Raw genomic sequence first — 13,871 nt, forward strand, 5'->3', positions numbered from 1 at the left:
CCATGAGTTTTGTTTCGTGGTGGACCACTACAGATTAAAATTACTTTTTTAGACATTGCAACTCTTATAGATTCCTTGTGCCTGCGGCACACCAGTAGTGTTTTAAAACTACCGACTTGAAATAAATTTTACTCCATGGGATTTTATCGCAGACTAAGGAATTTATGCAACGGTGTTAAAATTAATCGAGCATTGCGATAGAGCGGAGTAAGAGTTGCAGGGACAGCTCATAATGGTGAAATTGGCAAGAATACAAATCAAAACGTAATCGGGCACTTTGCCACACATTTCAGATTCAGATTCAGATATTTATTTTCGTCATGCAAAAAACAATGCGCGATATGAAAAATGAATAAATAATATAATGTAACAAAATGTCAAATGGATATCGGCTTGTTGCAGTTGACGCGGAGTCGCGAAAAGACTCATAGAGTCATCTAGTCAGCGACACCTTGTAGCTGAAATTAAGCAGCAAATATAAGAAACGGGACACTCAATATTACACATTAATTTAATAAACTAACACGATCATACAAAAAGACAAAAAATAAATAGAACTCAATATTACACATTGGCTTGCTTAATTGGACACAATCATTCGAAAAATGAAAAACAACAAAAAAAAACCTGAGTAACTACGGGATGCCACAATCCCTGTGGAATGATTAACAAACATGAAATAGGCTATAATCATACAAGAAAAAGAGCGGCAAAACATGCGAAATAAACTACGGAATGCGACAATGACTTTGGAATAAAAAAAGATTACTTTTAAATAAAACACAAGACAGATAAAAAAACATCAACAAATCGAAAATACACCACGGAATGTCATGACGGACGCAACAGCGACATCTATAAATTGGTTATGCCTCGTTGAGTACGGAGCACAGCGAAATAGCGTTATGACTCAGCGTTCAGTCTACACCAAGATGGCGTACCCAGCAACGGGAGTTTGCTGCTAGGGTTGAATTTGTGGCTATTTTCTGTTAAAGCGATTGCTAGTAAATTATTGGCTCTACAGATTAGTGCAGAATGAATTATGAGATCTGCATACTTCGTGTCGATTGCACTGGGCTGAAAATAGTAAGGAAATACCAGGACACAATATGCAGACAGAAGAAAATGGCAAGTTCCAAAAAGATGGATGGATATAGAAAACAACAGAAGGTAATGTTTTCAGATCAATGACAACTAGGCCTATAGGCATCAAGATATAGGCTTTTCAGTGCATGTTTGTAAGAATTATAACTACTGGATCGAATGTTATTAGGGAGGTTATTCCACAATTTAACACCAACGAATTTGATCGAGTTTTGAGTTCGTTTGGTGCTGAAGCGATTTACATAATATGAGCACCCGACAGAGGAACGCGTTTCATAAGAGTGAACGTTGCTCTGTTTTAAAAAATAGTTGGTGAAAGCAACAGGGAGTTTTTTGCAGTGATGTTGGTGCATTATTTTCAATACCTCAATTTCATAAATATCTGCTAATTTAATAATTTTAAGACTATGATAAATAGGACTAAGTCGTGAAATATAACTGGCAGCAGAAATTGCACGAATTGCTCGGTTCTGAATAATTTCAATGCGGTGTAATAAGTAGGCTTACCATACGTCCCGGTTTAGCCGGGACAGTCCCGGTTTTGACGAGCTGTCCCGGCCGGTTGACTCAAATGTCCCGGTTTGTCAGCACGACTGTCGTGGGTAAAAAATTCATATTCATTATTATTACTATTTTTTTTCAACGGTGGCAGTTCATTTACCACTGTTTGCGACACACTTCGCTAGTTCAGAGAGAGAGAGAAATTGCTCTATTATTATGTCACAATCGGTATATGTTTTACTATCACACTGCTATTCATGGCCAAAGTTTTGACTGCACCTCTAAATTAATTTTTCTTTAGCCTAAATTTGCGTTAACTTGTAAATATACACAGTTAGAATTTCTGATGTCCGCTGTCTGATAAGCGGATTCGCTGATTTTGCACGCTTAGCCAGAAATAAATGATAGTCGGTGATTTTTAATTGCATTGCTCCGCTGTTCTCCTCTGAACCTAATGACGATATACTTTAAACCAGTTTCGTATCAGTAACCTTCGATGCATCAAACAGAAAAAATTTAAAGCTTGTTCCAGTTGTGGTTCGTTATTTTTTACCTGATGTTGGTGTGAAGATAAAACTATTAGAATTCAAATCTTTACCCAGGGAAACCGCAATACTTGCTTTCTGTTCTCGGAAAAGTTGTTGGATTTTGGGCGGATAACTGCAGCACCAACTTTGGAGGCGTAAAAGACGAAAAACAAATAATGCTTTTTTTTTAAACTAAAAGAAATATAACCGGTATAGATTGTGCGGCTCATGCAGTTCAACACTGCACTGCGATGCCCTTTCCAACATGCAGTAGATACTTTGCCTGTTTGTGTTGTTGTCAGAATGTATGATTATTTTTACATTCACACTGTCCGAGTAACAGAGCAGAAACCATTCTGCGATTTTGTTGATATTGAATATCAACGGCTATTACAGCATGGCAACACTCGGTTTCTCCCTTTATTACCTGCTTTGCAAAGGATTACGGAAATGTTTGAAAGCTTGATAAGTTATTCAAATTCTCAAGAAGGATGTCTTACTCTTATGCTTAAATGTTCCAACGTACGAACTTCACTTGAAATTTGTCCTTTGCCAGCTCACCTACTTCAGCAAAATTATTTTAATTTTGGAAAAAGATAATAGTAATGCCTTAGATCAGGGGTCGGCAACCTACGGCCCCCGGGCCGGATCCGGCCCGCAGAGTATTATAATCCGGCTCGTGACGCTTCACTGAATTATAGTAACAAAACAGCCGTTTTGACGATTATATTTTTTGAACTAAATCATATTATAACCTTACAAGTATATAATTCACAATTACTCGTTTAATGAGCCTTTAATTTAATTATAATTAGACAAATGGCAACAAAACGCAGAAAAGTTGATGCTAAGTGCAAATTCAATGGCGCTGAAAATATTCAAATGAAATTTTTTGAGATGCAATGAAGAAAAAAATCTATATTCTATTCGAGCTTTCTAAAAATATGTGCGGCCCGCCAATGACTCGCAACCCCTAATTTTGGCCCGCGATCGACAAAAGGTTGCCGATCCCTGTCGTAGATGTCAAAGGTGAAGCTAAATTTGAAAGAAAAAGGGTAAAGTCTGTTAATTCCGTCGCAATCGCTTGTACTTCTGAAATCCTTGGAACTCTCTAGCGAAATCGACGTAATGTTTGCGATTTTTACGAGAAATGTCTATCGTAGCTGCATGAGGAAGCCTACAATGCTGTCAGGCCAAACATATGGACAAATTTGAAGGGTGAAATAAACTGGACTGAAGTGATTGGTCTTCAAAATTGATAAATGATATATATGTTTGGTTGGCTAGTCAGATTTTGAATAGCGATGCACTTTTCGACAAATACCGATGAAGAGATATTTATTTGAGCATGGTTCAAATGCAATTTGGCTTACTTTGCCGGTTGAAATTAAGTGGACAGAGATGTTTAACGTTTTTTGTAACAGAAATATTAGCATTTCGAATTTGCAGAAACTCGTAGATTTTGTTTGCCGGAACATCGGCATCTGTTGAACGGATTTTCTCCATAATTAAAATTTTTTGATTCGAAAGCAGGTTCAGAATGCCAGAAGAATATATAAAAGCACTCGTGACATGCAAATTTAATGGTGATGTCTCTTGTTATCAGTTTTATGAAAAAATCAGAACATGAATTTTTGAAAAGGGTTCCATCTGCGGACAATACTTTTGGTCTAAATAAATAATACTCGTACAAACTATTTTTTTGTGTTTTTCCTAATTCAATGATCAGTAGAGATTTACAGCCGTATATACCCTTAATGACATGGTAGACGTTTCAATATTACAAAGACTGGCAATCGACCGAATGTTTGCCAAATCGCACCGTCCCGGTTTTTTGTTTCAGATTTATGGTAAGCCTAGTAATAAGGTTTTATCAGCTGAACCCCAAGCAATTAAGCCATACTGGATATGGCTTTGAAATAAGGAATAGTAAATCATGCGTAAGGTGGTAAGCGATGTGTATCTTCTAAGCTTGTATAGCATTCCAACAGACTTGGATAATTTAACGGCCAGGTTGGACAAGTGAATATCCCACTTCATTTTACTATCAATGTATATACCAAGATATTTAAAGGAATGGACATTTTCCAATTTTTTATTATCAATTTGGATTTCCAAAACATTTTTCGATTTGCATTGGTATGGAGATATTAACATAGATTTTGATTTTTCAATGTTTAGTGTTAATTTATTGGCTTTCATCCAACTTGACACTTTTGCAATTTCAGTATTTACTCTCAACGGAAGAACTGCACAAGATTTGTCGCTGTCAAGGAGATTAGTATCGTCAGCGAACAATTTGGAAAATAATGAAGAGCAATAAGTTATGTCGTTAATATATACGAGAAAAAGGAGAGGGCCCAAACAGCTACCTTGAGGAACTCCGTGCGTCACCGGTAAGGGAGAAGAACAGTATGATCCCACTTGAACATATTGAGATCTATTATTCAAATAACTAGAAATGAGTTTGCTTGCAATTCCCCGTATACCATAATGCCTCAACTTAGAAATCAGGATGTCATGATTCACAGTATCGAAAGCTTTCTTTAGATCTAGAAAAGTTGCACTGACATACTCCTTTCTTTCCAATTTATCATAGATATATGATACTGTATCTAAAATGGCATGTGATGTAGAATAATTGCTCTGAAAACCGAATTGATATTTATTTATTACATCATATTTAGTTAAAAAATTTGCGAGTCTTTTATGTAACAAACGCTCAAACATTTTATCAATTGCTGAGAGGATTGATATTGGTCTATAATTTGAAATTAATTTTTTATTTCCAGATTTGAAAAGAGGAATAACCCGGGCGGTTTTGAGAGATGAAGGAAAGATTCCAAGTAACAGCGAGGAATTGAAGAATCTTGAGAGACAAGGGGCAATTATATCCGCAACTAATTTGATGAAGCGCGCTGGGATGTTGTCTGGTCCTACAGCCTTCCTGTCGTTAAGATTTTGTATTTCGATTAAAATTTCATTCGCGGTGGATGAGCTCAAAAAGATGGATTGGCTCACACGATTGCGGAGAAAAGGTTCGAAGTTAGCTGTATCATTGGAAAACTTATCAGCCAGGCTGGACCCAATTGTTGAGAAGTATTTGTTAAATTCTGTTGCGATTAAAAGTTCATCTCTAGTTATACAACCGTTTTCAGTATTAATTTCATCAATTTTATGCTTCAATTTCTTTTTTGCATTTGTGATTTGGCCAACTATTTGCCATGTTGACCTGGGATTACCTTTGGTTGTAGCAATAAGATTTTGATAATAGATTTGTTTAGCTTTATCTATGGTTCTTGACAAAATATTTCTATATTGTTTAAAGTAAGAGCTCTGGGAACTGTTACCTTTCAAGAAGTGAGTTTTAAACATTTTATTTTTGTGTCGAATACAAGCGTTTAGCCCTTTGGTTAACCATGGTTTTGATTGTAACCTTTTCTGACGCCGAGAAAGTGGTCGAAGTGGGGCATGGCGATCAATTAGGTGAACAAATGACTTTATAAAGTCGTCAAAAACACTATTAAAATTTTGGATATTTAAATTAATTCCAGCAAATTGATTAGCAAAAATTACCTCTGCATCACTACGAAAGCAATCGATTGAGAATGTTGACATGTCCCTTGACATTCTGCGATTGTATGTGTATGATGGTTTGATGCCTCTCAGACAGCACATGATCGGAAAATGGTCTGTGATGTCTGACAGAACTATGTGGGAATCTATTTTTAGGTTTCTGATATTTGTATATACATGATCAATGAGAGTTTTATGGTTGCGGACTACCGTGGTATTTTGGAGTAGTGGTTCTTTTATTTTTTCGACGCAATCGCAGATTTAATTTATCACAATTAAATGAACAAGAGAGCTACGCACAAATATATGGACACGTCAGACCAGAGCGAATCAGTCCTTACCGGTACCTTTGACGCTACCGGTACCCTCAAAAAAGTTCTGAATTTCCAGTAGCAAGAATTTTGCAGAATCAAAACGTACAGCCAGTCATGACACTGACTAAAATCCGTGTTCCCATGGATAAAAAATAATACAGCAAAATTTTAGACGAAATATCAAATTTCATAGAATTCACGCAAAATTTTGAAATAAATAAAAGTAATAGCCTTCTAGTGTTAGATCTCCAGCGCCGGTAGTGTCTATTTCTTTATTGCTGACACGTTTGCATCTTCTCGTATGTCAACGTCGCAAACGTCTCAATTCATTACTCGCATTCGATGTGTTTCTTTATTATCTGTAGACCGAGCCGAGAAGGTTTCCGTCTACTGCAATTTGCGTGTTTACATCGTTATTGTATCGCCTGGCGTTAGAGCCGAAATTGTAAATGCGCACAGCTAGTTTGCTGTTGCAATGCGTTACTTCTATGGCGATTTATCATTAGGAAAGCTGTATCATATTAATTATAGTGGGCTAATTATGGTTTCCTTTGTTTCATGCTTATTTAACTTGCTAATAGTTTAAAATTTGCTGCATTGAACTCTGAATTATTGAACTGCAATTTGTAAATCTGTCCTGCGTTTTGATTGTTTTGTGAAATATTCTTGGTGAGTTTTTTGTATTTCACTGCATTTGGCTTGTTATGTAGTAGTCTTATTTGAATGAAGTACTGTTAGTATTATATTGGTGCCACAATTATTGCAGTAGGGTTAAGTACTGTTACTGTTGTGCTTATTTGTTCATGTTTATTTCAGTGTTCTGCAGTTACATAAAAGATTCGATATATTGTTGACCTTGGCTAAAAACAGTCGGTAAGCGATATAATTTGATTGCATGTTGGTTATTTATGCGGCAATTTAATAGTATTTATAGTGTATTTTGGTTTTTTTAGAAAACCTCTCTCTCTCTATCTCAACTCAATCTATCTGTATTCGTCATCTGTTTCCGTGATCTATTTGGCTCCATCTGACATCTCGATTTTATAATTTATGCTGAGCAAGTGCTTGATATTTCCACGACATATTACAATTCTCCTGTGTTTGAAGTTATGTATTGTGGGCTTGTGGACTTCAGCTTGCTTATCTCAGTTATAAGGCAGGGATAATTTGGAGAGGATTGTCTGGACCGAACATAGTATTGGGATAGACTACTAGAGCGTTTAGACTGGAAAATATTGGCGCACGCTTCAGCGCCCTTCGTCTTTGTGTAGCAAGCAGGGTGCATAAGGTCACACCCCGTCAAGCTTCTACACAAAAAGTTTTCGACTGTCGCCTTTTTGCTGATTGCAAAAAGTTCAGACTATTGCCTTTTTGCTGGGTGCAAAAAGTTTTCGACTTATTCATTGTGTCTTGCAACAAGACGTCGATAATTAACAAGATACTGTTCAAGGTTGCAAGACTTTCATCGTTCAAGGTATGATGGAATCCAAGGCCAAGCAGCAGTTGGACATTTTGCGATCTGCTTTGCAGGAAAAGTATTTGATAGCTGAACGTTTGATGCTTCAACGTGAAAACGCTGAAAAGTTGTCAGTAGTAAGGCTAGAAGTTGATGAAGTGTTCCGGCAGCTAATTTCTTTAATTGACATGATTCCTGAAAGTGCAGGTAAAGAGATTACTGACTTTCCTGTGACTAATGATTTGAAGCGTGAAAAATCGGAATTTGATTCACGCATCTCGGAATGGTTCGAAAAATTGAAAACGCATTCAACTGTGCAACCAGAAAATGTATCGTCAAAGTATTCGGGTAGTATTTGTTCTGACAATACATCGAGAGCTTCCTTCAAGAGAAGATTGCAGTGCAAAGTGAAACGCGATCTAGCAATTGTACAGCTTCGTCACACGGAAGAAAAGCTAGAGGAGGAAGCTTTGAAACGTAAAATGGAGCTTCGTGATGCACAGCGTAAAGTGGAATTGACTGAAGTGGAATTCTTATTGTGGGATACGAAATCAACTGGTGATTCAATTAAAGGTGATGGAGATTTCAATAATTTGAGTCCTATTAATGTGTTGCCAGGTACGAGCAGGGCAAGTGATAAAATGCCTTCAGTGCCATTGGCGAGCCGCAGAGAAGAGACTGCAAGTACTGAGCAAAAACCTTCATCACCCAAATTGGTGAACTCACTTCAGGTTGGTGATAAAATTCCTTCTACAACTGTGCATAAAAATGTAATGCAAGCTGATGTTTCATCATTGAACAGGCGTCGATCTGCTTCGCTACAGAATGAAGCCACACATACTAGAATAAATACTAACCATGATGGCTATGCTGCCTCTGATTCGTGTCATGAACGAGTACGTTTTGCAAGGTCGCATAATGTACACACATATTCTCAGACTCCATTGAGAAGAGATGATAATGCTGTTCCAAATAGAACTGGAAATGGTCAAAGCTATAACTTTCAGCCTGTGAATCGTGCGATGGCTCAGGATTGTTCATTTGCGGCTGAACCAGATGGAATGGCTGGCCGTGAACACCATCACGTTTTCCGGATAAATGAAAGTAGTGTCAATGAGTTGCCAGATGTGCAGACTCGTGAATATAGGACACTTCTGGAAAATCGTGAGTCGGTTAATGATTATGTTTATGAATCTGGGCCACAACATTATTCACAGCGGAGAACAAGAGAATCATCTCCAGTTATACAGCATCACCATTATCATGGACGTGAAGAATTCTTCTTTCAGAAGCCTAAGTTACCTGTGTTCAATGGAGATCCTTTGAAGTATATGTCTTTCATAACAAATTTTGACATCCACCTGGCACCGAAACTAGAAACAAATAGCCAGAAGCTTGTGTGTTTGTTGCAATATTGTGAAGAGAGAATTTGTGCACAATTAGAATACTTCACAAAGAAGCCTGAGAATGGATACAAGCTTGCTAGGCAGAGGCTGTTTGAAGAATATGGTCAGCCTCATATTATCGCTGGTGCATGTGAAAGAGTTCTAAAAGAGTTTCCAAGTGTGCGTGATGACAAGCCAGAGCAGCTATTGCAAATATCACAAGTAATGGAGCAATGCCTGGAAACTCTAGAAGACATTGATGAGTTTGCAAATGTAAACACCCTGGACACTATTGGAATGCTGATGGCTAAACTTCCTGAAGATGTTCAGGATGGCCGGCCACATGAAGCCCTCAAAATTCAAAGAAAGACTGGTCGTCAGGCAAAATATTGTCACTTGGTCGATTATGTTTGTAATTGGGCGGATGTGAAAAATTCAATATGGGGAAAAGCTTAATGAGATTCGTCACAAAAAGATTCCTGTGAGTGTGAGGAGAAACAGAGCTGCAACCTATAATATTGATGCTGAGGCCGGGATTTGGGATGTGTATGTTGTCTCAAACCGCACAATTTGTGGAACTGCCCGGACTTCAAGAGTAAATCGCATGAAGAAAAGGTCAGTCTTTTGAGGGAGCAGAAATTGTGTTTCAAGTGTCTGTCTCATGGTCATCTTGCTCGTAATTGCAAGAAGGCCAGTCAGTGCAAAGTACATGGATGTAAAGGAAATCGACATCACACACTGCTTCATAGATTTATTGAAATTCAGGAGAAATCGAAAAAGCCTGAAGAGGGACCTGCTGTATATTCATTGGCAAAGTCGTCAGAGTGCAATGGGAAAAGTATCGGGCAAGATGTTTATTTATGTGTGGTGCCGGTCAATGTTCGAAATGGTGAAAAGGCCGCTCAAACATACGCCTTGCTGGATCCGGCATCTACAGTTACTCTGTGTAGTGAACGTTTGATGAAATATCTCGGAGTAACAGGAAATACAAGAGATATCACATTACGCACAATTGGACAGAGGCTAATACAATACAAGGGTATGTCTGGCAGTTTAGTTGTATCGCCGCTGGATGGTGGTGCTGAACGTGAAATCACAGATGTGCTCTCGGTTGAAAAAATTCCTGCTAAGCCGAATAAAGCGCCCGACCAAAGGTTCCTCAAAATCATGCCGCATCTTCAAGATGTAAGATTGCCTATCTTGGAAGGAGGAACAGTGAATCTTCTGATTGGTGCTGACAATGCGGAACTCGTCTGTTTCCAAGATGTTCGAAATGGACCGAGGAAAGCACCTAAGGCAGTGAAGACTGTTTTTGGCTGGTCGCTATTCGGACCCAGTTTTGAGTCGCCATCAGATCTCAGAGAAGTTCATTTTACATCTGATCATTATGTCAATTTCGTCAAGTGTAATGATTTGGAAACACAAAAGGAAATTGAAACTCTGTGGACAGCAGATTTTGGCAATGAAACTTCAGTTCTTGATATTCCAAATTCTCAAGAAGATCGAGCAGTGTATGAAATTATGCAAATTCGGTGAAACATATTGGTGGTCATTTCCAACTTCCTTTGCCATGGAGAACCGGGATGCAGTATCTACCGGATAACAAAGAGATGGCAAAGAAAAGACTTTGTAGCCTCAAAAATAGACTGATGAGAGATTCCGATTTGCATAAAAGGTATGTCGAAGTTATTCAAGGATATATCAAGGCAGGATATGCCAAAAGAATTTCATATGCCGAAATTGATACGTCTAATACAGTTTGGTATCTTCCTCATTTTCCTGTCATGAACCAGCATAAGCCTGGAAAAGTTCGTGTAGTTTTTGATGCTGCAGCCAAATATGGAAATGTGTCTCTGAATGATTGCTTAATGTCCGGACCAGATTTGGTATCGTCACTCCTGGGTGTAATTTTGAGATTTCGCAGGGGACGAGTTGCATTGGTGGCAGATGTGGAAGCAATGTTCCACCAGGTTAGAGTGGCACCTCAGGACACGGATGCACTAAGGTTTTTATGGTGGGATGACGGGGACATCTCAAAGGAACCCGTTCCACATCGTGTGCTAGTTCATATATTTGGGGCTGCATCGAGTCCGTCTTGTGCTGCATTTTGTTTGAAACAGACGGCGGTGAAATTTGGAAATGAACACAAACCTAGAATTTCAGAAATTGTTAATGAAGATTTCTATGTCGATGACTGCTTGACAACTGCTGAATCGGTCGATAAAGGCATAGAGATTGTCAAGGAATTGACACAATTGATGTCAAAAGGAGGATTCAACTTGACTAAATGGCTCACCAATAATGATGAATTACTGTCTATGATTTCAGAAGAAAAGAGAGCTAAATGTGTTCAAAATCATGTCATTGAGGGCAATGTCAAAGAACGAGTTCTTGGTATTCAGTGGAATGTGGCAAATGATGAGTTTGGGTTCAAGGTTAATATTGCTGACAAACCAAATACCAGGAGAGGTATCCTTTCAATTGTAGCATCTGTTTTTGACCCACTTGGTATAGCGGCTCCAATAACGCTACTTGCCAAGTTCTTGTTGCAAGAACTTTGCAAGCAAAATTTGGGATGGGATCAAGAAATTGCAGATGATGATGCTGTTAAATGGCGAAACTGGCTACATCAACTGCAAAGCTCAGAACAGGTGAAGATACAGCGATGCTATCGGCCATTTAATTTTGGAAAAATTGTTTCCTATGAACTACATCACTTTGCTGATGGATCAGAATTAGCATATGGAGCTGTTTCATATCTACGAATAATCGATAAAAATGGCCAAATTCATGTGGCATTTTTGGTTGGAAAGGCCAGACTTGCTCCATGTTCTCGTGTAACTATACCCAGACTTGAATTAACAGCTGCAGTTCTCGCTGTAAAATCGAATCTTGTCCTAAGGAAAGAACTGAAGATGAATGAATGCAGTTCAACTTTCTGGACTGATTCCACAGTCGTACTTCAATGTATAAGAAATTCGAAGAAACGATTCTCCACATTTGTTGCTAATCGTTTAGCAAAAATTGATAAAAATACTGATGAATCACAGTGGCGCCATGTTCCAACGAAGATGAATCCAGCTGATGATGCTTCGCGTGGTCTTAGAGTTGATGCATATTTAAAGTCAGGACGATGGATCAATGGGCCCGAGTTTTTGCGTCTTTCTGAAGACAAGTGGCCAAAGATGCCGGACTGTTTTCCTGATCCATCGTCTGAATTTTGTCCAAAGCCAGTTCCAGAAACAAAGTCGGCATTTGTAATAAAGGAAGAGTCTTGAAGGAACCGTTTGAAGAAAGCAACTTGTTGGCTCATACGATTCAAGAAATATTTGTGTTCTCATAAGAAGTCAATAGACAAGCTTACTGAATTGCCAGCAAGACTGACTGTGCAGGAACTGAGCTATGCTGAAAGAGATATTATTGAATATGTTCAAAGACAAAGCTTTCGTGAAGAATTGAAATGTATATTAAATGGTAAATTTATCAGTAAAGGTGATTGCTCTCGCCGGATGTTGAAACTTAATCCTGTTCTAGAAGATGGTTTGATGAAAGTAGGAGGACGCTTGGAAAATGCACCAATTATGCATTCATCAAAGCATCCCATCATATTGCCTCATATATCACATCTTACGGATCTAGTCATCAGGGATCATCACAACAAAGTTGGTCATTCAGGTATGGGTCATACATGGACCTCATTAAGAGAAAAGTACCGGATAATCAAAGGTGGAGTTGCAGTAAGAAGGTTCATCGGAAATTGTGTTTCTTGTCTAAAGCGAAATGCCCGCCCTGGAAAGCAATTTATGGCAGATCTACCTTCCTGTCGACTGAAATCAGATGAACCAGTGTTCAGTCATGTTGGTGTTGATCTATTTGGACATTTCCTTGTTCGACAGGGAAGGAGTGATGTGAAAAGATGGGGTTGTGTGTTCTCGTGTATGACAACTCGTGCTGTTCACATCGAGGTGGTAAATAGTTTGTCTGCTGATTCTTTCATATTTGCACTCCGACGATTTATTGCTCGAAGGGGTCAGTGTACTCATATATATTCGGATAATGCTGGGAATTTTGTATTAGCAGAGAAAATATTTGAAAATTCCCTAAAGATGTGGAACGATTCTCAAGTTCATGGATACTTACGTCAAAAGGGTATAACATGGCATAAATCACCGCCTACAGGTTCAAATCATGGAGGTGCATGGGAACGAATGATTCGGTCAATTCGTCGAATTTTCAATGCTGTTACTCAGGGTCAAACTATGACAGATGAAGTTTTTAGGACCGCCCTGATCGAGTGTGAATCATGCTTGAACAGTCGTCCAATAATTCCTGTAACATTTGACCCAAGGGATGAAGAGCCTTTAACACCGAATCACTTGTTATTACTTCGGTCAAATCAAAATATGCCTCCTGGAGTTTTTGACAAGAATGATTGCTATGTTAAACGTCGATGGGCACAATCTCAATATCTTGCAAATGAATTATGGAGAACATGGATTCGAGAGTATCTGCCTACGATTATTGAGCGACACAAGTGGTTTCAGAAAGAGAGAAATTTCAAGAAAGAAGATGTTGTCCTGGTGGTAGACGATTCCCAACCGCGATCAAGATGGGCAATGGGGAGAATCGTGGATGTGTATCCAGACAAGAAGGGACTGATACGAACAGTGCTTGTTAAAATTCGTAATAGCTTGGTAAAGCGTCCCATCACCAAGCTAGTTCTTGTTGTTGAAGGCACTAAATGACTATTGAAGCTTGAAGATCATGTTGTGTTTTGAAATTTATTTACATAAATTTGTGGGGGGGAATGTTAGATCTCCAGCGCCGGTAGTGTCTATTTCTTTATTGCTGACACGTTTGCATCTTCTCGTATGTCAACGTCGCAAACGTCTCAATTCATTACTCGCATTTGATGTGTTTCTTTATTATCTGTAGACCGAGCCGAGAAGGTTTCCGTCTACTGCAATTTGCGTGTTTACATCGTTATTGTATCGCCTGGCGTTAGAGC

At 38.6% G+C, this 13,871-nt stretch overlaps 1 protein-coding gene and 1 long non-coding RNA gene across 2 annotated transcripts; both read left to right on the forward strand.

Annotated features, from left to right (window-relative positions):
- The first annotated feature begins 6,554 nt into the window (after window positions 1-6,554).
- LOC144432114 (uncharacterized) lies at window positions 6,555-7,128 on the forward strand. Its single transcript, XR_013480396.1, has 3 exons — window positions 6,555-6,691; window positions 6,839-6,895; window positions 6,976-7,128. It is a non-coding gene; the product is annotated as an uncharacterized LOC144432114 (long non-coding RNA).
- Window positions 7,129-10,473: 3,345 nt separating this feature from the next.
- Window positions 10,474-13,608, forward strand: LOC144432057 (uncharacterized). The gene is made up of 2 exons (XM_078120082.1): window positions 10,474-12,120; window positions 12,208-13,608. The coding sequence occupies exons 1-2, from the start codon at window positions 10,474-10,476 to the stop codon at window positions 13,606-13,608; spliced, it is 3,048 nt and encodes a 1,015-aa protein (XP_077976208.1).
- The last annotated feature ends 263 nt before the right edge of the window (window positions 13,609-13,871 follow it).

Source organism: Styela clava, chromosome 14 (genome assembly GCF_964204865.1).
Source record: "Styela clava chromosome 14, kaStyClav1.hap1.2, whole genome shotgun sequence".
Lineage (NCBI taxonomy): Eukaryota > Metazoa > Chordata > Ascidiacea > Stolidobranchia > Styelidae > Styela > Styela clava.

Coding starts and splice junctions, on each gene's coding strand:
- LOC144432057 (XM_078120082.1), top strand. CDS start 10,474: ATGGCAAAGAAAAGACTTTGTAGCCTCAAAAATAGACTGATGAGAGAT. Junction 12,121..12,207: donor CAGAAACAAAGTCGGCATTT/GTAATAAAGGAA, acceptor TGTTCTCATAAG/AAGTCAATAGACAAGCTTAC.